At 41.4% G+C, this 24,575-nt stretch overlaps 1 protein-coding gene across 1 annotated transcript in view; it reads left to right on the forward strand.

Moving 5' to 3' along the window:
* RHCG (Rh family C glycoprotein) overlaps positions 1–21,130 on the forward strand; it is a 111,098-nt gene extending 89,968 nt beyond the window's left edge. Inside the window, 5 exon segments of the mRNA XM_044283212.1 lie at positions 4,215–4,352; positions 7,200–7,336; positions 15,756–15,880; positions 19,245–19,318; positions 20,878–21,130. Of these exon segments, the coding sequence (XP_044139147.1) occupies positions 4,215–4,352; positions 7,200–7,336; positions 15,756–15,880; positions 19,245–19,318; positions 20,878–20,958 (555 nt within the window). The 3' untranslated portion in view covers positions 20,959–21,130.
* Positions 21,131–24,575: the final 3,445 nt, after the last annotated feature.

A 24,575-nucleotide genomic window follows, 5' to 3' on the forward strand; every position in this document is an offset into this window, starting at 1 on the left:
CCTGTGGCATATTGAACACACATTATATAACATTAATGTCTAGTTACACTACCAGGACCCTCCATCTAATGGGAGAAATACATGAAAATTACATGTAAGCAGCCACAAGACATGGGCATACATGTCTGTTACCAGATGGTTGGGGGCCGCACAGAATGGTATCAAGGGCCGCATGTGGCCCCCGGGCCGCAGGTTGTGCACCCCTGGTCTAGGCCATGTGACTGAACGTGACATCACTGAGCCTAGGGAATGCTGGAGAAAGCTGCAGCTCCACTGTGAGCACTGGTGCCTTCTCAAACAGCTGATCGAAGGGGGTCCCAGGTGTCAGACCCCCACTGATCAGATACTGATGACCCATCCAGAGGACAGATGATCAGCATTTAGGTCTTGTAAAACCCCTTAACACGAAATGCAGTACATGTACAGCAGGGTAAGCTGTGCCAGAACGCATTCTGGCGTACATGCACGGCGGGCTGATCTGGTGGGTGCGGGAGCTGTGCCCACCCGATCACTGAAGGGACCCGGCAGTCCCTGACCACGACATAGAAGGGGTTTGCTGCGTGTGAGGGAGCCCATCGGGTCCCCGCGCTGCTGTTGCGGGGACCCGATGGGTGAGAAGGCAGCCCGGTGCCTTGCACGGCATCTGGACCTGCCTTCTACGGGTGCCGAGGAGATCAGGCCTCAGGCTGAGTCTCCTAGGCAACCTGTTAGTGTATTACTCTGTGTAATACACTAACAAGTAATGCATTACAATACAGATGTATTATAAGGCATTGCAGAGCCATTTTTGTCTCCTTACATCACAAAAAGTGCAACACCAAGTATTTAAAAAGGCATATGTCCCACAAAATGGTACCAATAAAACTGTCACCTCATCCTGCAAAAAATTAGCCCCTATATAAGGAAATCGCTCAAAAAATAAAAAAATATAGCTCTCAGAACAAGGAGACGTTAACACATCATTTTTTGGTTTCAAAACTGCTATTATTGTGTTAAAGTGAAAAAAAAAAAAAAAAGTTGACATATTAGGTATTGATGCATCCGTAACAACCTTTTCTATAAAAATATCATATGATCTAACCCCTCAGGTGAACAGGTAAAAAAATAAAAAATAAAAACCGTGCTAAAAAAGCCATTTTTTGTCACCTAACATCACATAAAGTGAAACATTAAGTCATCAAAAAGGCGTATGGCCCCCAAAAATAGTACCAATCAAACCATCACCTCATACAGCAAAAAGACAATCGGTCAAAAAATTAAAAAGCTATGGCTCTCAGACTATGGAGACACTAAAACATAATTTTTTAGTTTCAAAAATGCTATTACTGTGTAAAACTTAAATAAGAAAAAGTATACATATTAGGTATTGTCACGTCCGTGAGGTATAAAAATATCACATGACCTCACCCCTCAGGTGAACGCTGTAAAAATAAATAAAAACTGCTAAAGCAGCCAATTTTTTGGGTCACGTTGCTCCATAAAGTGTAATAATGAATGTATAAAAAAGGTATGTACCCAAAAATGGTACCAATAAAAATGTCAACTCTTCCTGCACAAAACGAGCCCCTGCAAAAGACGATCCACAGAAATTTTTTTAAATATGGCGTTCAGAAAGTTTCTACTCTAGGGGTGCATCAGGGGGGCTTCAAATGGGACATGGCATCTAAAAACCAGTTGAGCAAAATCTGCCTTCCAAAAACCATATGGAGTTCCTTTTCTTCTGCGCCCTGCCGTGTGCCCTTACATCAGTTTATGACCACATGTGAGGTGTTTATGTAAACCGCAGAACTGGGGTAATAAATATTAAGTTTTGTTTGGCTGTTAACCTTCGGTGTGTTAAAGAAAAAATGACTTAAAGAGGACCTTTCACTATTTTAAAAACTAAAAACTAACTATATCAGTGGGCAGAGCGGCGCCCAGGGGTCCCCCTGCACTTACTAGTATGTCTGGGCGCTGCTCCGTTCGCCCGGTATAGGCTCCGGTGTCTGCAGCTCCTTCTTTTGTACTGGGCGGGGTTTTTGTATTAGGCGTGTCCCTTGCTGCAGCGCTGGCCAATCGTAGCGCACAGCTCATAGCCTGGGAGTCCCAGGCTATGAGCTGTGCGCTACGATTGGCCCTGAGCCTGGGAGTCCCAGGCTATGAGCTGTGCGCTACGATTGGCCAGCGCTGCAGCAAGGGACACGCCTAATACAAAAACTCTGCCCAGTACAAAAGAAGGAGCTGCAGACACCGGAGCCTATACCGGGCGAACGGAGCGGCGCCCAGACATACTAGTAAGTGCAGGGGGACCCCTGGGCGCCGCTCTGCCCACTGATATAGTTAGTTTTTAGTTTTTAAAAACTAACCCACTGATATAGTTAGTTTTTAGTTTTTAAAATAGTGAAAGGTCCTCTTTAAAATGGAAAATTTGCCCAAAAATTTTCAGCATTTTCCTTTAATTCTTGAGGAACATCTAAAGGGTTAACAAAGTTTGTAAAATCAGTTTTTAGTAACTTGAGGGGTGTAGTTTCTACAATGGGGTCATTTATGGAGGGTTTCCACTATGTAAGCCCCACAAAGTGACTTCAGACCTGAACTGGTTCTTAAAAAGTGGGTTTTGGAAATTTTCTTAAAAATTTTAAGTGTTTCTAAAATTCGAAGCCTTCTAACGTTCCCCAAAAATAAAATGACGTTTACAAAATGATGCCAACATAAAATAGACATATGGGGAATATTAAGTAATAAATATTTTATGAGGTATGACTTTCTGTTTTAAAATCAGAGAAATATATTGACTCAAATTTATGACTATCATGAAGTACAATGTGTCACGAGAAAACAATCTCTGAATGGCTAGGATAAGTAAAAGCGTTCCAAAGTTATTACCACGTAAAGTGACATATGTCAGATTTGCAAAAATCTGTCTGGTCCTTGGGGCTCATGCACACGACAGTATTTTGAGTTCAGTATTGAGTTCATTTCAATGGTTCAGCAAAAAAAAAAAATTAAGTGTCTGTGTGCATTCTGATTCTGTTTCCGTATTTCCGTACTGTGAAAAGATAGAACATGTCCTATTATTGTCCGCAAATCACGGTGTTTGGCTCCATTCAAGTCATTGGGTCCGCAAAAAAAGGAACACATACGGAAATGCATCCATATGTCTTCCGTATTGTTGTGCTTTTTTTCCGTTTTTGTGGAACCATCTATTGAGAATCTTATGCCCAGCCCAATTTTTTATATGTAATTACAGTATACTGTATATGCCATACGGAAAAACAGAACAGAAACGGAAACACAACGGAAACAAAAACCTGAACAACGGATCCGTGAAAAACGGACCGCAAAACACTGAAAAAGACATACGGTCGCTCAGAACAGAGGGGCAGAGGAGGGGGGTGCACAAAAGAAAAAAAAATCATGTTTAACGTAAGTTAGAAACAAAAAGTTAGGCTAAGACAAAAGAAGAAATAAACTTTGGAAAAAAGCCAGTCTGTAAGGTGGGGCAGAGATTTCGGACAATGAATATTGGTTATGTTCCTCTGCTGTGCGCCACCCATTTTTTCTGTAGTTAATTACACAGTGTTGACATGTCACAAAGACAAACAGATTTACTTTGGTTTGGGTTCAGCGGTTTCACATGACTTAACAATGACACACATGACCTTTCTATAAAACCTAGAATATCAGGAATACCAACCTTTCCTTTCCAGCCTTTTACATAACGAAGGTCATACGGATCAGAAGCAAAGTACAAATAGGTTTCCATGAGCAGCATTTCTAACCATGACATATAGTAGTAGTACCATGAATTTTGCACAAAGTAGCACATTTATGAAGACTGGCGGTTTAGACAATGGTCCAGCGCAAACCCGGAATCCCTGCATCCTTTCACACAGTATATGGCAGTACTCTTCCTCCCCCCACATCTAGTGTGTGTGGCTTTATACAACTACTACTGTAAAAATCTCTATGTAGCCAGCTCCCTCTAGTGGCGGTTGTGTGAAAAGCTAGAACTGTTTCTGGAAGTAGGAACTCCACAGCAGTACCAGTATGGTAGGGGTTCCGGGTGTTCCAGAATCAGTTTAAAGCTTGATAATAAGTCTTGCTGCTGATGTAAATTTTTACGCAGATCTGATAGCCTGTATGGGGTGCCCCTGCACAGTATTTCTTTGTATTTATGTATATATTACTTAACTGCAAAAGATATGCTCATTTATATATTGCTTTCACCACAGGTGCACATTCAGAATGCAACCTTGGCCGGAGGTGTAGCAGTTGGAACAGCAGCAGAAATGGTTCTGACAACGTACGGATCTTTGATAGTTGGTTTCATATGTGGAATAGTTTCTACTCTGGGATATGCATATCTTTCAGTAAGTTATACGGTTGGGTGTTTTCAGTTTGAATAGAAAGACTGTCTGCAACGTCATCCCATCAGATGCCACGTTAATAGCAACTACAACACCTGAGCAGTTAAACAAAGGGAGGGGGCTTCCTCTGATCCCCATAAGTCCCCCCACTCCCCACATGTCATTATTATCATGGCAGACAAAAGACCAGGAAAAGTCCCCAGATGTGCCATCTACAGTGTAATACGATGATGCTGCAGGTACAATACTCTGAAAAACAGAAGTACTGTACATACAGAAGTGATCCAGGGATTGCATGTTTAAGCCCACTAGAGGGACTGAAAAAAAAAAGAGTTTTAGATGTAGTAGAGCTGTAACGAATGGTTAACTCATTAAGTAAACAATGGTAAGAAAATGTTGATTCTTTCAATGGCTTTTGTCAATAGATAAGTGTCACAAGTCATAACAGTTCATTTTAGTTCTGCTACATCTGTATTAACCCTATAGTGACCACCCAGATATGTTTTATGGTGGTCATTAACAGGCTTTAAACTTGCACATATACCTTTTTACGCAGTTCACATGTAGCCTGGCACAGGGGAGCTGCTGTCTACTAACAGTTGGGCAGCTACTCTAATGATCAGGATCAGAGAAATCTCCGATCCTGCCCATTTAATGTCTCAGAATCCCCAGTCAACAGTGACCACCCATTGGCCCCTGTGAATGTGATTACAGGTTGCCAATGTCTTTGTCAGCCAGGGGTCTATTAAAGACCCCAAGGTCTGCGTTCTGTAAATGCCCAATAGGCCATGCTAGAGGCGAGTTTTCTACACTGTACTACTTAAGAAGAACAGTGTAGTATGGAAACAATCCCGTATTAGTCCCACAAGTGGGGATGTCCACTTATGGGACTAAAAAGTGGTGAAAATTTAGAATAATTAAAGTTTTATTTAAAGACAAAAAGTCCCAAGTATGCAAAAAAAAATCCACCTTGCACCCTGAGAAAGTTTTTTAAACAGAGAAAATTGAAAACATAAAATCCCATCCACATATTTGATATTGCCACATTTGTAACAACCTGAACTATACAATTATCACATTATTTATCCTATATGGTGAATTTATTTTTTCCAAATTACTATTTTTTCCTTATCCGCCATACAAAAAAAATCATCCTGCAAAAATCAAGCCCTCACACAAGACTGCCACAAGAAAAATAAAAAAAAAGTTAGGGATCTTGGGGTGCAGTGATGCAAAAAATAATAAACAAAAAACTTATGTGTACCCAAAAAAGTGCCATTAAAAACTTGTCCTGCATAAAACAAGTCCTCATATGGCTACATCGATGGCAACATGAAAAAAAATATAGTTCCTGGAATGTGAAGATGAAAAAATAAAAACATTGCTTGTCACTAAACGATTAAAATATAGCAAAATCTTTTCCATTTATCATATAAAAAAACATATTTGACATCACTGCATCCGTTATCTATCGTGTACAGTAAATGCCGTGAAAAAAATACATAGTGCCAGATTCACCGTTTTTGGTCACCCTTTTTTCAACCCAAAAATCAAACCACAAAGCAGCACAAAGTTTTTAATGTTTTAAAAGCAGTAAGTAGTGAAATTTTTGCTTGGACTAGAGACCACCCCTATGGATCCACTACTTTTACTAGTAGTTAAAGGGCATCAGCAGTATTTGTAAAGACATCTGTGTTGGTCCTATGCTCATATGTGCCCACATTGCTGAGAAAAATAATGTTTTTGTATATGCAAATGAGCCTCTAGGAGGAACGGCGACGTTGCCATTACACCTAGAGGCTCTGCTCTCTCTGCAACTGCTGCACCTTCTTCACTTTGATTAACAGGGCCAGGTAGTAAAATCACACAAGCCCTGTCAATTAAGGGCTTATGCACACAGCCATTGCCATTTTTGTGGTCCAGAAATAACTGATCCGCAAAACACGGATACCAGCCGTGTGCATTACACATTTTGCAGAAAGGAACATCCTGTCCTCTATAGAACTGCCCTATCCTTGTCTGTATAACAGGCAAGAATAGGACATGTTCTATTTTTTTTGTGGGGCCGCGGAACGGACCTACGGAGAAGAACAGCACACAGTGTGCTGTCCGCATCTTTTATGGCCCCTTTGAAATGAATGAGTCTGCATCCGACCCTCATAAGCATGAGCGTGTGCATGAGCCCTAAAATGCAGAGGACGCGGCCGTTGCAGAGAAAGTGGAGCATCTAGGTGTAATGGTAACGCCACTGTTGCTCCTGGAGGCTCATTTGCATATATTAAAACATCGCTTTTCTCAGCAAAGGACATGGGACCAACACTTATGCCTTCAGCTGCCAAGTGCACATAGCTACAAATCTGCTGACAGATGGTCTTTCAAAATTTACAACAACAAAAAAGAATAAAACAAGGCATTAAAAAAATCAACTCATCTCTCAAAGAACAAACCTTTACATTTCTAAGAAAAGATGCTCCAGAATAGTTATTTCTATGGGACCATGGGTAAAAGGGGTATTCCAGGATTTTGCTATTGATGGCCTACCATCCGTGTAGCTCTGGCGCCAGACCTACACAGCTTTGTCCATTGTGTAGTGAATAGAGCTGGTTACTGCAGCACAAGCACACAATGGACAGAGCTGTTTATTTCTGACACTGGAGGTACACTGATGCAGCTGATCAGCGGGGGTGTCAGTCCCATGGACTATGCTGAAGATAGTCCATCAATATTAAACTCTTGAAATGCCATTAATTTTTATACAGTTACATGCATTTTTATGAATAATAATTGAAAGAACTATTGGTTTGGTGTTAAAGGTTTGCAATGTGTTAACGTTTTGATCATACTTTACAGCCCCTTTTATCATCCAAACTTCTACTACAAGACACGTGTGGAATCCACAATCTGCATGGGATGCCAGGAATAATTGGAGGGATTGTAGGAGCAGTAACGGCAGCAGCGGCTTCCCCCAGTGTTTACACAGTTGAAGGGTGAGATATATGTTAAAAAAAGGCTCATGCACACAAATTTTATTTTTTCTCCCTCATCCGATCCGCATTTTTTTGGATCAGATGCAGTCCCATTCACTTCCGTGTGGTGTCCGCCTCCGTATGTCCGTTCTGTGCCATCCGCTAAAATATAGAAAATATCCTATTCTTGTCCCCATTACGGACAAGGATAGGACTGGTCTATCATGGCCCAAACGTTCTGTTCCGCAAAATTCAGAACACATGCAGCTGGTATCCGTGTTTTGCAGATCAGCAATTTCCGGACTGCAAAACAGGCTACAGTCATGTGCATGAGCACTAAGGGTGGGTTTACACATATGTTTTTAATGGGATTTTTGTGACCTTTTGCAGTCTTGGTGGCATTTTTAACTCCAAATGTTAGCTGAAGTTCTTTGAGAAATATAAGGACACTACTCGCATTTTTCTATACTGGAGGCTTTTTGGGGGTCTTTAGTTTTTTTGTAAAAACATAGGATGTTGAAGCTTTTGCAATTTTGTTGTATTTTGTCATCTTCTCTATAGGAAAAGAAATGCAAAAAAAAAAGTAACAAAAAAAAAAAAGGGCACCAAAAAAGCTCAAAAAATACATGGTTATTGTCAATGTACATCTATGAGGACAAAATAGATGACTTTTTAAATAGCTTTTAGGGAGAGGTCACATCACCGTCCTTTTTCCAGTCTTCTGATCCATGAGAAGAACAGAATAAAATGCACAGTACTTTTTTTTTGTCCATCTAAAAAGATGGAAATGGCTCAAACAGATGCCAGAAGTGTATAAGGCTACATGCACACGACCGCGCCGTGTTTTGCGGGCCACAATTTGCGGAACGAAATGGGCCACCCATAATAGAAATGCCTATTCTTGTCTGCAAAACGGACAAGAAAAGAGCTTGTTTTATTTTTATGCGGCCCCACGGAATGGAGCCACGGATGCAGACAGTACACAGAGTGCTGTCTGCATATTTTGCAGCCCCACTGAAGTGATTTTGTCCACATCCGAGTCACATGCGGACCCAAACAATGTTCCTGTGCATGAGGCCTAACTGATGCACAGGATTCGTGTTTTTACAGGATCATGTTTTATTTCTGTTCTTCTGATGGATCAGAAGAACGGAAAAATGACAGAACCATTCATTTCAATGGGTCCACACAAAAAAAACTGAAATTACTCAGTATGCATTCCGTTTATCCGTATTTCCATTCTGCAAAAAAGTAGAACATGTCCTATTATTGTCCGCATTACGGACAAGAGATAGTACTGTTCTATTAGGGGCCAGCTGTTCCGTTCTGCAAAATACAGAATGCACACGGACATCATCCGTACTTTTTTTTTTGCAGATCCTTTTTTTTGCGGACCGCAAAATACATATGGTCGTGTACATGAGCCCTTAGTCAGTTTTTTGCCCGGAGCCCAACATGATCATTGAAAAACCAATACAATGTGACTTATTATGCATCAGTCCTGTATTGTAATTCATTATATTTTGTCAAAAGAAAAAGGAAAAAGTCTGGTACCATGTTAGCCAATAGAAAACTAGTTGAGTGCTCTCATTAAGAGAAACAAAATAAGAGTATTGCAGGTTTGATACCTTTTAATGGCTAACAAAAATAGAAGTAATGATGTTATATAGCGAGCTTTAGAGACCTCACCAGTCCCTTCATCAGGCGTACTACAAGAATATATGAAGAATCAGCAATATATATACAATAGGAACAGAGACATGGGGGAATGAATGGACATTTGAAAAATAACAGAACATATCAAAGATCTTGAAAATGAGTCCTTAATTATCTTACAGATAAGGGGTGTGAAAATGTTATGGTCTCTAAATTGATGTTATCTCAGAGACCTGATGCCCCGACTATGTCTATAGAAGACTCTTTAGATCTTGTAGTGTGTCATAAATCCCGGGGACAAATTCAGTCCAGTATACAAAGTGTCAAGCAGTGTTATAAATTTGTATTCCCAAATTCTTCTAGCTCTTTGGGATTTGAAGTTACCTTTTAATATGAGAACTTTCATGTGTTCTTTATTGTGTCCTGGGCTACAAAAATGCTTAGCCACAGGAAAGTGTAGCTTCTTCTCTTTAAATGTGTGGCGGTGGGACCTCATCGTTGCATTGAGTTTCTGATCTTATCTGTTATAATTATATGGGAACAGGTTTTGCATCTTCTTATATTACAGGGATGGGTTCCTTTTTCTGTGGTGCATGGCCTTGAACTTGATCTGCTCAGAGTATTCCTTAGATTTGGAGGTTGTCGGTAAGCTAGTAAGGGAGGATCTGGGAAGATAGTTTTTAGTTGTTCATCCTTACTTAGGACATGATATCATTTTTTGGCAGTTTTCCTCAGTACCTTTTAGTTGTGGGTTGTAGGTCACAACCAGAGGTATGCGCTGGTTCTGTTTCTTTTCATTGTATTGTGTGATCTGATCTTCAATTGAAGCAGGATGATAGCCCTGGTGTAAAAATGTCCTTTTCAGATATTGTAAATGCTCATCCCTGTCTAATGGGCTGGAACAGATTTGGTTATATCTGACGGCTTGACTATAGATGATGGACTTTTAAATATGTTTGGGGTGGAAGCTGTCCCATTTCAGGTATGTAGGCCGATCAATAGGTTTTCGATACAGGGATGTGTGTATTCAGTCTTGAAGTTTTATGGTGGTGTCCAGAAAGCTGACTTCTGTGTGTGAATAGTTGAGGTTCAGGTTTATGGGGGGGATGGAGTTTGTTGAATTGCTCATGAAATTTTATCAGTTCATGTTCAGTGTTGGTCCAGATTATTAGGATGTTATCAATGAAACAGAAGTAGCTAAGGTTTTTTTGGGGCAGGATACCAAAAAGTCATTTTCCAGTTTTGCCATGAAGAGATTTGCATATTGTGGTGCCATTATACTGCCTGTGGCGGTCCCAGTGCACTGTAAATATATCTCCTTGTCAAAAGAGAAATAGTTATGGGTTAGGATGAATTTGGTCAGTTATAGTACAGACTCTGAGACGATTCCATTCGCCTCCAAGTATACTTGGCAAGCAGTTAATCCATCATTGTGCGGGATATTCGAATACAAGGATTCCACATCCATGGTTGCCAAGATTGTGCCTTTAGGGAGGGGACCTATGGCTGACAGTTTGTTCAATAAGTCAGTGGTATCCTGTAGATAACTTGTTGTGATCCTCACTAATGGTTTGAGGAAGCCCTTTATCCAAAAACGCACTAAAAAAAGTGGCCTAAACGGGTGGAAATGCTCCAAACCCAGACACTGTAGCATGTCTATAACCGGGGGAGCAATTCCTCCACATGGGGTCCACAGATAACGGCAATCCCCAGCAAAAAATGCATACAATGGACTATGCCAGGGCGGACCACATGCACCACAAGGACATCTTACACAAAATGATACATTGTGCAGATGAAAAAATATATACATACACAAATCACTGCAAAAAATGCACCAAAATGATACGCAACTGACAATACTAGCTAATTCCTCAAGCCGATTGTTAAAAGCTGAGAACTTTGCCAATATCTTCCAGTAAGGAACATGGCTAGTATTGTCAGTTGCGTATTATTTTGGTGCATTTTTTTTTACAGTGATTTGCCCTCTATCCAACCTGAGATTTTTTCAGTGAGGGTTCCTACACCTGAAATGATCAGCCTCCCTGGATTCCCTGCTTTGTGTATTTTGGGAAGCATGTAGAATACTCTGATCCTGGGATTCTCAGGTACCAAGTCTAAAAGTTGCGTGGATCCTGCAGAAAGACCCCTGATGACCTTTTAACTATCTCAAATATTTCTGAGTTGGGTCTCCCTTCATTTTGATATAGTATCGTGTGTCTGTGAGTTGTTGGTGTGCTTCTTCTACATAGTCCAAAGTGTTCAAAATGACTATAGCGCCACCTTTATCTGCAGGTTTTATGGTGATTCATTTGTTGTTTTTTAAGGTTTGAATCGCCCTCCTTTCCTGTATGTTGATGTTGAATGTTTCTTTTAGATGTTTGTCCAGTATTGCAGAGTGTACTACATTTCTAAAGGAGTCAATGTACTGATCCGAAATGGTATTGCGGCCGGGGGGGGGGGGGGGGGATGTCCAGTCAGACTGTTTTTGTCCACCAGTGCCAATTGTGTTTGGCTGTTTGAGAATTCGCTCTCCTGTTTGTCATGGAATAACTCTTTTAGTCTTAATCTCCTAAAGTCGAACTCTGTGGAGTTTATTTTTCTTGTTGTCTATTAAATAAAGTTGTAGTGTTCTGTAGTATTTTTGCATTCCCAGGACCAAATTATCAGTAAGTTTGCTCTTTAGCATTTGTATTTCCATTTGAATCTTTTTTTTTGGAGCTGTAGAAGACATCGACAGGGTTGTTCAGCAGCTTTTCAGAAGTTCTGTAGCATAAACATTGTGCATAAGGAGTGTTGTAGGTGTGCAGCATAGGATTCTTTGAGCAAAGTCCTTTGGGGATTAAGTATTCCTTCTTGCATATGGTTAAAAAGAAAATGTCTGTCCAGATGTGGCGATTTCATCATAAGGTTCTTTAATTCGATCTGTGTACGGTACATTATGGTATCCTCCATTGGGTCAAAAGAAAAAGGGAAAAAGTCTGATACAGTGTTGGCCAATAGAAAACTAGTTTAGTGCTCTTATTAAGAGAAACCAAATAAGAGTATTGCAGGTTTGATACCTTTTACCACAGAAAAAGGAACCCATCCCTGTAATATAAGAATATGCAAGACCTTTTCCCATATAATTTCAACAGATAAGATCCGGATCCCCAACACATAACAGGACTATAGGATCCCTGGGACATTCACATGTTCTACATCTAATCTTGTATATCTGATTCTCTGCACTAAATGTCCTGTTAGAGGCCTCTACGTTGGAGAAACAGGACAGAGACTCAATGCAAGGAAGAGGTCCCACCTCCACACAATTACAGAGAAGAAGCTACACTTTCCTGTGGCTAAGCATTTCTGTAGCTCTGGACACAATGAAGAACACATGAAAGTTCTCATATTAAAAGGTAACTTCAAATCCCAAAGAGCTAGAAGAATTTGAGAATACAAATTTATAACACTGCTTGACACTTTGAATACTGGACTGAATTTGTCCCCGGGATTTATGACACACTATAGAAGACTCTTTAGATCTTGTAGACAGTCGGGGCACCAGGTCTCTGAGATAACATCAATTTAGAGACCATAAAACTTTCACACCCCTTATCTGTTAGATAATTAAGGACTCATTTTCAAGAGCTTTAATATGATCTGTTATTTTTCAAATGTCCATTCATTCCCCCATGTCTCTGTTCTTATTGTATATATTGCTGTTTCTTCATATATTCTTGTAGTACGCCTGATGAAGGGACTGGTGAGGTCTCGAAAGCTCGCTATATAACATCATTACTTCTATTTTTGTTAGCCATTAAAAAGTATCAAACCTGCAATACTCTTATTTTGTTTCTCTTAATGAGAGCACTAAACTCATTATATTCTGCCATGTAATAGAGTTGCGCCATCTAGTGTCCAAATATTAGAATAGCCGGAATAACGCCACTTTCACAGGAGCTGAATCTAGAACTATCTGATCCAGTTCTGTGAGATCAGAAAAACATTTCCAAAAGTGATCTCTTCCTTGGCTACATATATGCGAACCCTACACAGAGCTGCAATACACCCACATAAATCCATTCCAAATAATGGTTTTATTACTACACAAAAAAATAAACTTATAGCACAGTATAGCAGTGTGAATAAATGAGCAGAAATTAGAGGCGGTGTAAAAATGCATACATTACATAATACTTCCTGATAAATCCATGTAACAATGTAGTGACAGATTAAAGTCAACTAAGGTTATTGTGATTTTTCTTTACAGCATTTACGGTACTTAAAGGGAATCTGTCACCAGAATCATCACCATTAAACTGAAACTATTGTCTTGCAGCACTTACTACCTCCTTTCCAGATGGGCTTTTCTTTCCTTGCTGCTTGGTTTCTATCTAAAAAAAATACACTTTATTCCTTATGGAAAATGAAGTAGTAAGGAGTCCAGAGGAGCGTTATTTTTATTCAAAGGCGCCCAGGAACACGCCCATTGAGTGCCCAGGCCCGCCCTCCAGCAGAGCCCAAGCACGCCTCTCCTCGGCTCATACTCTACACCCCCAGCCAGCGCCGTTGTTCCCCCCCCCCCCACTGTATCGCTAACAGCAGAGAACCCCGCCCGCCCACCCTTGCCTTCAGTGTCACAAATCTCTCCGCGCTCTTCCAGCAGAGGATGAAACCGTCACTGGGCTCGGCGCATGCCCAGTGAAACATTTGAGGTTGATGCCCTCATTTCCGAACACTGCCTGCGCCTCCATTCTTCCGGTTCAACTAAGGGAATCGGCCTCAAATGTTTCACTGGCCATGCGCCGAGCCCAGTGACGGTTTCATCCTCTCCTGGAAGAGCGTGGCGAGATTTGTCAGTGACACTGAAGGCAAGGGTGGGCGGGCGGGGTTCTCTGCTGTTAGTGATATAGGGGGGGGGGGGGCAACAGCGCTGCTGGGGGCGTAGAGTATGAGCCAAGGAGAGGCGTGCTTGGGCTCTGCTGGAGGGCGGGCCTGGGCACTCAATGGGCGTGTTCCTAGGCGCCTTTGAACAAAAATAACGCCCCTCTGGGCACCTAACTAGCTCATTTGCATAAGGAATAAAGTGGATTTTTTTTTTTTTTTTATAGAAACCAAGCAGCAAGGAAAGAAGAGCACATCTGTAAAGGAGGTAGTAAGTGCTGCAAGACAATAGTTTTAGCTTAACCCCTTTGGGACACAGCCTTATTTCACCTGAAGGACCAGGCCATTTTTTGCAAATATGACCAGTGTCACTTTGAGTGGTGATAACTTTAAAAAGCTTTGACTTATCCAGGCCATTCTGAGATTGTTTTTTTGTCACATATTGTACTTCATGACACTGGTAAAATGAAGTAAAAAAATAACAATTTTTATTTATAAAAAAAATACCAAATTTACCAAAATTTTTTAAAAAATTGCTAATTTTCCAGTTTCAATTTCTCTACTTTTATAATACATAGTAATAACTACAAAAATAGTTATTACTTTGCATTCCCAATATGTCTACTTCATGTTTGGATCATTTTGGGAATTATATTTTATTTTTTGAGAATGTTACAAGTCTTAGAAGTTTAGAAGCAAATCTTTAAATTTTTCTGAAATTTTCAAAAACCCAATTTTTAGGGACCAGTTCAGGTCTGAAGTCACTTTGCGAGGCTTACATAATAGAAACCACCCAAAAATGACCCCATTCTAGAAACTACACCCCTCAAGGTATTCAAAACTGATTTTACAAACTGTGTTAACCCTTAAGTGTTCCACAAGAATTAATGGAAAATAGATACAATTTAAAAATTTCACTTTTTTGGCAGATTTTCCATTTTAATTTTTTTCCATGCCATCGGGTCCCCCCTACAGGCGCATGGGGACCTGATGGCACCGCCGCCGCGCAACCGCAAGTAAAAGCCGCAAACCGCAGGTCTGAATTGACCTGTCGTTTGCTGCGATCGCAGACCAGTACCAGGACAACATGCCGTACCGGTACATCATGTGTCCTGAAGAGGTTAATGGTGATGATTCTGGTGACAGATTCACTTTAAAAACATGTAAAGGGCATTAAAAATAACATTTTATAAAGATTGTCATTTGCTGTTCTGCTTATTACTTTCATGTTTGTCAGGTGTACACCAATACATAGTACTCGCCCAATATAATTAATTAAAGGCATTGTCCAAGTTTACAAAAAGTGTTGTAGCTCTGTTTATTAAAAAAAAAAAAAAAAAAAACATTTGTCCAGGGGCTGCTTCCATTCATTTGAATGCTGTAATACCAGATGCATCATACATCAACATACATGTTTTTCTTATCTTGGACAATCCCTTTATAGGGGCTGTGTCATCTCAAACTAGGATATGCCACCAATGTCTGTCTCTAGAATGGTGTCTGCAAAGTGAAGGAGAGTGGGCTGCCCTCCTTTCAATTCTATGGGTCTGCCTTAAATAGATGAGTGCTGCAACCTGCGGTTTTGTGTCCGGTCTGCAAAACCAAATAAACCGAATCCGGTAATGAAAAGAATAAATAAAAAAACACGGATCTGGCACCCATCGACTTATAATGATTTTAATGCTGGTATGTTCAGTTTCTCTTTAATACAACTGGATCTGACAAAATGGATGCATCCGGATGTATTTAATGAAACTGCAGCTTTTTATTCCGATTTTGAGATCCTGATCCTGTGATCACAAAACCTGAATAAAAAATGTATATGTGAAAATCCTCGTGTGTGCTTGTGAATGTCATTTTTGATGGATTTGTCACAGTAATACAATATGTAATGACATCTTTTTTTCTCATTTAGATTGATAGCTCTGTTTGATTGGACAGGAGAATATGCAGATAGAACTCCCAGCATACAAGGAGGATATCAGGCTGCCGGTATCTTTGTGTCCTTGGCGTTTGCCTTTGTGGGAGGTACTCTAGTCGGTAAGGAAGAGCACACTCTCCGGTAACCCAGTATATTGTGCTGCCATATCACTTAGATAAGATCTCTAGATATTGATGGGCCAGTTTGCCCAAATTGTTAAAGCCCCTTTACACTGGCTGAGAATCATCGGAACGTTCGTTAGCGATTATCTGCCGGTGTAAAGGTGATGACTATTATCTGATGATCGAGCAAAACTCTTGTCCATCGGTTAATAGGCTTGTTTGCCCAGACATCTAAATCATTGCTTGGCAAGGGCTATATTCGAATTCGCAATATTTCACAAATATTTTGTAGAATATTCGTCATATATTCGCAAATTTTGAGAATTCGAGATTATTTTATTGAATGCGAAAAATCGGCAATGTAAAAATCGCGTAATGCGAATTCGTAACATGAAATACAGACGTGGGTCACTTTGGCTACATTTTTCAAGCTGCTAAAAGTTTCATGAGTTTCTCCTGAGACTGGAGAAAATGGTTGGCACAGCAGAACATTACAACTGCTTTATATGCAGATAGTCAAGTTCTCCAATATACTCGCGATTGCGCTAATCGGCAGTGATTAGAATATTTTTTCGCACTACGTGCAACTTCACATTTTAGCAGGTCTGACTACAGATTACTGATTGGCGCACTAAGTATTGTTGTGAACTTGACATTGCTTTCTTCTCATTGGCCCACAAGCAAGAAGCAGACTGCGCTTCCTCAGGCAGTGGCCAGCCTTATATTCCACATAGAGAAAAACATAGAAAGGTCAGGGTTTTTCCCTGTGGTAAGAAAGGGTGCACCTTCCTATCACTGCCCGACCCTAGGGAGCATCGGTGTGAGGACTGCCACTGTGATTTATGTGAATAACTGTTGCACCCAGAGCCACTACACTCCCATCCTCTGCTCTTCCCGAGCTGTAGCATATGCAAATTAGAACTTTGGTGCAATGAGATTATCACCATTGCTCCACTGACTTGTGGCAAGTACCTCCCTGGCTGCTTTGATTGACAGGGCAAGGGACGGGCTGGCCACAGAAATGAGTGCAACAAGAGCAATGGTGATGCCCTCTTTGCACCAAAGGCCTAATTTGCTTAATAAGAAGTAGCATAACTCAGCCTCAGATCAACACATGAACAGTGTTTTAATCAGGTGAACCACAGCTATGTGTCTATGCAAACAGTAGTATAGGGAGGTCACTGGTGACAGATTCACTTGAAAAGGATTTCCAGTTTCTTATTTTTTTATTCCTCTCAGACCTGCAGCACCTTGGAAGAAATCTATATTTACCTGCTCTCCTCTGCTCCATTCCAGCTCCACGGTTCCTGGAATGTCTTCATTGCGCTTCTGGCCCCAGTCTGTCAGCTTCTGCATGGGCAGGGTCATCATCCATGACCCCATCTGTGTGGAAGTTGATAGGTGGGGACAGGAAGTGCAAAGAAGACATCCTAGGAACCAGAGAGCTAGAATGGAGCAGTGGGCATAGATCTCAGCACATAAACCACTGGGATGGGAGGAATTAAATAAAATTACCAACAACCCCTTCTAACATGTTCTGTTGGAAGTCATCTTTATATCTCTACTAGCAGAAGGACCTGGCTTCGCTGGGGTATATGTAATCTATTTCATTTAATGTTTGTGTGTGTCGTTAAAAGATATCAACACTATCCACTATAACAGTGACATCTACAGCACCTCACCCCTTAACACTGACCCCCCACAGTGCCCGCCCCTTAAAATTGGACCTCCACAGCAGCCCACCCCCTTAACTTTGACCTTTACATCAGCCTTCCCCTTTAACAGTGACTTTCATAGCATACCACCCTCTTGAGTGACCTCCACAGAGGCCCGGCCCTTAACAGTGGCCTTTACTGGATAGGGGGCGTGTCCTTTGAACAGCTCACTCTAAGACAGCAGCACTGTACTGTCTGAGTGTGATCTGCAGGGATAAAGTCACCCTCCCTCCCACCTCTGCAGCTGACAGACGATTTTTACCTTAATTTTTTAAATCCCTGTTGGCTAAGGAGTGGGGGAACGTGGCCTAACCACATATGGGCGTGACTTAGCGGGACCTAGTAGTTGATTTTGAACTTCATTTTTTCAATCTCAGTCAGCTGAGGAGTGGGAGGGGGCATGGCCTAACTGGATCGGGGCGTGTCCATTTGAACAGCTCACTCTAAGGGTCCAATCACACGTCCGTAGAATGGGTCCGCATCTGTTCCGCAATTATGCAGAACAGGTGCGGACTCATTCATTCTCTATGAGGCCAGAAGAGATTCGGACAGCACACATTGTGCTGTCTGCATTCGCATTTCCGGAGCGCAGCCCCGATCTTCTAGTCTGCAGCTCCGGAAAAAATAGAGCATGTCCTATTCTTGTTTGCAATTGCGGACAAGAATAGGCATTTCTATAGGTGTGCTGGGTGTATTGTGGATCCGCAATGCACTACGGACGTTTGAATGGAGCCTAAGTGAGTGTAAGCTGCAGGGAGAAAGTCACCCTCCCTCCCACCCCTGCAGCTGACAGAAGTTTATTTTTACCTTCATTTTTTTCAATCCCTGTCGGCTGTGGAGTTGGAGGGGGCATGCCCTAACTGGATCGGGGTAGTGTCCTTTTGAACAGCTCACACTAATACTGCAGCACTGTGTCTGAGTGTGAGCTGCAGGGAGAAAGTCGCCCTCCCTCCCACCCCTGCAGCTGACAGAAGTTGATTTTTTACCTTCATTTTTTCAATCCCCGTAGGCTGAGGAGTGGGAGGGGGCGTGCCTAGCGAGGTTTAAGTCTTTTGAGGGTGGACACATTGTGGCAGGGGGCGTGTTTGGGCTCCTTCCTGTAAGAGTAACGCCCTCTGGGCACCTTACTGGCTCATTTGCATTTCAAGTAAACTGGGGATTTTCAGAGAATAAAAACATCTATTGCTGGAACAAAGGCACATCTTAAAATAAGGTGCTAAGTGCTATTAGGCCATGGCTTTACTTCAATATCGATTATCCTGGTGACAGATTTCCTTTAAAGCTCTCCTACAGCAGTGAAAATAAATGGCTGGGTTGTTATGGAAACCTGAAGTAAAACTGTATGTGGAGGCTGAAGGACCTGAGAGCTTTTATTGGCTGATAAGGGTCGTGTGACCAAGCTTCTATTGGCTAATGCATTTTTTTGGGGAATATCTCAGGAACGGTACGTCCTAGAGAGCCGAGAGCTGAGACCTGGTCTAAAACCTTCCCGGACACCTGATGTACCTGTGTGCCAAATTTCATGATTGTAAATGCAATGGTGCAGATTCCTTTAGCAGACATACACATACACTCAGCTTTATATATTAGATGATACAAATGCTCAAGGAACTTAACTAATAATTGATATATTCCTCCTCATATAGGACTCTTCCTGAAGTTGCCAATTTGGGGGGAGCCAGCTGATGAGAACTGCTTTGATGATTCTGTGTACTGGGAGGTAAGTGTTAAGTGAAGTTATGAAAACTTTGATGTGGCTGCTTTGCAGAATTTCACAAAGAAATTGGCTTTGTGACAAATTTCTTCATCACAAAGCGCATTTCTTTGTAAGTAGAGGGCACAATGATAGGGAAGGGCGATTGCGCCACCCCTGTCATTGAAATCCTCAGAAGAAATAACTTGAGTCCAGACCTTGAGATGAAGTTCAATGGCATCTTTACTTGAATAAACGTTTCTCCAAACAGTTTCCAGCTTTGTCTTGGTTCCAGCAGGCTTTAGTATTAAACTGACAGGCTTGTTCAATAACTCTGCTTGCTTTCTCTCTCTTTGCTGTACTTACAGGCATGCTTAATATATTGTTACTTCTGTATGCTGCACTTCTCTCTTTGGTCTGACTTATGGTTATGCCAGGGAACTTTCCTCTTGGCTCCTGAGGCTTCAAGCTTTGGCCTCCATGGCTAGCAGAGCTTAAGGTGCTCTGGCTGGCGTGGGCATGTCCAGCAGAGACGTGCCCCGGTACACCCTTCTACTAGCAGGGGGTAAGCTAGACTAACTAGAAACTGGTTCCCACCCTTTCTACAGGAAGTGGGACTACCCCACTTCTCCACAGAGGGGGGGGGTTAGAATGGAATGGTAAGTTCCATTCTAAGTATAGCTCTGCCATGTTTGCCGCCACCTGCTGGTGGACCAGGCACATTACATGTGAACATAACAGTTGCTTAACAAAATAGGAATGCACATTAAAGAGGACCTGGAATAAATGCATAAGATGACATTCAGGTTAGACCAATAAAGTCAGTAGCAGGGTGCAGAAGTGGTAACACCACTCTGGGGTGTTACAATAAGGCATTTACAGGGGGTAAACCTAGATTCCTTAATTGAAACCCTGGATGCCGTGTACAGACATCAGCACCCCGTAATCTCATTCATGGAGTGTCGATGCCCGACAGACTGTGTCCTCTCTCTCTGAAACCACATTGATGTTGCATTTGGTATTGACCACAACATTGGCCAGGATCGGTTCTTCTGCCAATCTGAGCCATTAGAGCAGGAGAGCGGATTTCATGAAAAAGCTGCGCTCCTGCTCTCCGCAGCACTAGAGACCTATTCTATGCTGCCATAAAAAGACATCAGCCTAGAATAAGGCCCCTTAGTGACCACCATTAAAAGGCACATTGGTAGTCATTAAAGGGGTTAATATTAACATTGTTGTGCCATTACGTTAAGAATAAGATACTCCACAATCAGCAAATAATGGACTGCAATTTTGTGGGGCAGTCCGTGCTCTGAAAAAAATTTGGGATGACCAGACATGGTTTTTAATAAAAAAAAAAAAAAAAACCTGATCTGGTTGTTCTGGTTCCTGCAGTACATCTCCATGCCCACCTAGCCGATAAAGGGCATTAGCCGTCACGTGCTGACTGGCTGGCAGTGGTGACTTGCTGGTAAAGTGGCATGTTACACTTCTGGCCAGATTGGGATAATTGTTGATAATTGGCCTGATTGTCTGTTATGGATTTGTTTATTTTTTTTATTATTATTATTTTTCTATCCCCTTAGGTTCCTGGAGAAGATACTGATGACTTGGAAGTTGGCAAACATTATGTCACTCATTCACCTGAAGTGATTAATAAAAACTGATACATTTGTTAATCTCATGGAGTATCATATCATCAAATATGTAAATTGTGTATTGTTTTTTCACCAACTTTTTAATGTGGTTCTTTTGACATTTTGTTTGTCAAAAAATTGCTTTGTTTTAGAAAATTGACTTGTTACTTGTCACTTCTCTTAAATAAATTTTAAAAAAATCTATGGTAACTATTATGTTTTATTTCAGTCTAAACAGGGGGATCTGTGCCACCTGCTGGTTCTACATGGTATTGCAGAAATCTTTCAGCGAGTCAGTGACAGTACAGTAGCAGACCAATCACACAAGAAAATCCCAGATTTAGTACACATTAAACCTGAATACACAGATAATACCATAGATGGCCGTAACAGTCAATCACTCTTGAGTAATTACAGCAAGCTCATAATAATATAATTTCCATATGAATTCCAAATTTATCAAACATGGTAAGTGAAATTATTTCCCTTTACAAGTAGTAATGCATTAAATACAGGTATATGGCATTTTGGTGGTATATTTTAGAGATATGTGCTTTTTACACATGATGCATCACTAAATACTAATTCCCAAATACTGTACCATAACCATATCATAGTGTTCACATATTTCTATACTTAGCATATATCAGGTGCTCAAAAAATACTACAGCAGTTATATAGTGATACAGATTATACTAATGTCCGTGATGCAGTGCCAAGTAAAAAAGCCCTGCATCTGTGTGGGGAGGATCCTGATATTATGATAGTAACATTTTGTTTTAAAGAAGGAATATAAGCATGCAGCGTCATCTGTACTAGTACAAGCAGGGTACAGCGATACGGAGTTAGGGCTCATGCACATGAACTTTAATGTTCTCCCTTGTATACTGACTTTTACATCTAAAAATTCAAATTCTTTGGAGTCGATCTTACTAGTGAGTCTCATATTCATGTTATTTTGTGTGTTCAAATACAAAATCCCCAAATTGCACTTCAATCCCTCTCCACACAATAAAAACATCATCAAATACAGTACCATGAAAGATTATCAAAATTAGGGTTATTCACTTTAGAAAAAAGACGACTGAGGGGAGATCTAATTACTATGTATAAATATATCAGGGGTCAGTACAGAGATCTCTCCCATCATCTATTTATCCCCAGGACGGTGACTGTGACGAGGGGACATCCTCTGCGTCTGGAGGAAAGAAGGTTTGTACACAAACATAGAAGAGGATTCTTTACGGTAAGAGCAGTGAGACTATGGAACTCTCTGCCTGAGGAGGTTGTGATGGTGAGTACAATAAAGGAATTCAAGAGGGGCCTGGAGGTATTTCTGGAGTGTAATAATATTACAGGCTATAGCTACTAGAGAGGGGTCATTGATCCAGGGAGTTATTCTGATTGATTGCCTGATTGGACTTGAGAAGGAATTTTTTATTCCCCTAAAGTGGTGAAAATTGGCTTCTACCTCACAGGTTTTTTTTTGGTCTTCCTCTGAATCGACTTGCAGGATGAGAGGCCGAACTGGATGGACAAATGTCTTTTTTCGGCCTTCTGTACTATGTTACTATTTACTAATAACTTCGTAGCAGTCAGGAGGCCGGGCGGGCACTGGCAGCGTGACTCACTACATCACGCACTGGTGCCGCCTGCTTCATTCATAAAGTGGATGGAGCAGGCGCGTGACGTAGTGAGTTACGCTGCCGCCTGCCCGGCCTCCTGACTGCTACGAAGTTAGTAGTAAGTGCTGGATTTTATGATTTGAATAGTTTAACAATACCTACAGGTTAGATATGATTATACTACTGTGAGCGGGGCCCGGTGTAGTAGAATACAGTGACTGCACCGGTCCCCGCTGCCATTACAGAACCAGATGTATATTAGGCAGTCAGAGGATAACAATTTTACTGTAGGCCAGTGGAGTATAGGCCCCAAAAATTATGCCATCACCTGACAGAAAAGAACAAGTCACAATAAAACAGTAAGTCATGAGGTTTCAATGGTACTTGCGCTGCTGGTCTCCCGAGGTGAAGTGGGTTCTTCACAATTACAAAATGTCAGGATAATGGGACCACGCTGCTCCTCATTCACACAAGGTGTTATCCTCAAATGCAGGTATTTCCTTTATCTGGCTCAAGACGTGGGCACCTCTATGTTGAATCGCAGTGTGCTTCCATGCAAGATGAAAATCTCAGCATATCTCCTTTATCTGGCTCAAAACGCTGACACCTCTATGCTGGATTACCGTAAGCTTCTCTGCAAGGTGTCATAAATCACACAATAGTGGTGTACCTCAGGCACAGTTAAAACTTACTGGTTTTATTATACTCACAGACACGATAAGAATTTACAAGCATATCATTAAAACAATACTCTTTCGCACAGCTCGACCCGGGTTTCGCGTATATCAGGGACGAGAATCTAGCACTCCTAGGGTGGGAGGTTCTTTTACCCCCTCCCCCCATACTTCACACCTGACGGTTAAAATTAGCATAAGGCTACTTTCACACTTGCGTTCGGAGCGGATCCGTCTGATATCTGCACAGATGGATCCGCTCCTATAATGCAAATGATGGTATCCGTTCAGAACGGATCCGTTTGCATTATATTTCAGAAAAACAATCTAAGTCCAATTTGTACTCAGACGGAGCCGTCCAGACTTTACATTGATAGTCAATGGTGGACGGATCCGTTTGAAATTGCACCATATTGTGTCAACTTCAAACGGATCCGTCCCCATTGACTTACATTGTAAGTCTGGAAGGATCCGTTTGGCTCCGCACGGCCAGTCGGACATGAAAACGCTGCAAGCAGCGTTCTGGTGTCCGCCTGCTGAGCGGAACGGAGGCCAAACGGAGCCATACTGATGCATTCTGAGCGGATCCGCATCCACTCAGAATGCATAGGGGCAGTACGGATGCGTTCGGGGCCGCTTGTGAGAGCCTTCAAACGGAACTCGCAAGCGGAACCCTGAACGCAAGTGTGAAAGTAGCCTTAGTCTTCATGGTGCACGCGTTTAATACAAACCATCATAATACAAATACATTCACATTCCCATTTCTAATTTCAACATCTAGATAAAATAGTAACTTTTAGAATTACTTTTTATAATAACTACCCACACCGGGGCTTACGTTTAAAACACATGTTGATATCAACTAATGACATACTCCCAACCACTTTTCATTCTTAAAAAGGTCACATGTCCATATCACCAGTCTCCTCCCCATACTATTTAGTTTAGTGGGGAGGAATAAACCAGACAGATACGTTAGGCATTCACCAGACAGAAAAGAACAAGTGATTACGTTGATGGATGTATATAAGGCGGTCAGTGGATAACAATTTTATTTCAGGCCAGTGAAGTACAGGCCCCAAACATTAGGCATTCACCAGACAGAAAAGAACAAGTGATTATGTGGCTGGAAGTATATTAGGCGGTCAGTGGATAACAATTTTACTGTAGGCCAGTGGAGTACAGCCCCCAAATGTTAGGCATTCACCTGACAGAAAAGAACAAGCGATTATGTGGCTAAAGGTATATTAGGCGGTCAGTGGATAATAATTTTACTGTAGGCCAGTAGAGTATAGGCCCCAAAAATTATGCATTCACCTGACAGAAAAGAATTCGTGACTATGTGGCT

This window comes from Bufo gargarizans, chromosome 2 (assembly GCF_014858855.1).
Source record: "Bufo gargarizans isolate SCDJY-AF-19 chromosome 2, ASM1485885v1, whole genome shotgun sequence".
NCBI classification, from domain to species: Eukaryota; Metazoa; Chordata; class Amphibia; order Anura; family Bufonidae; genus Bufo; species Bufo gargarizans.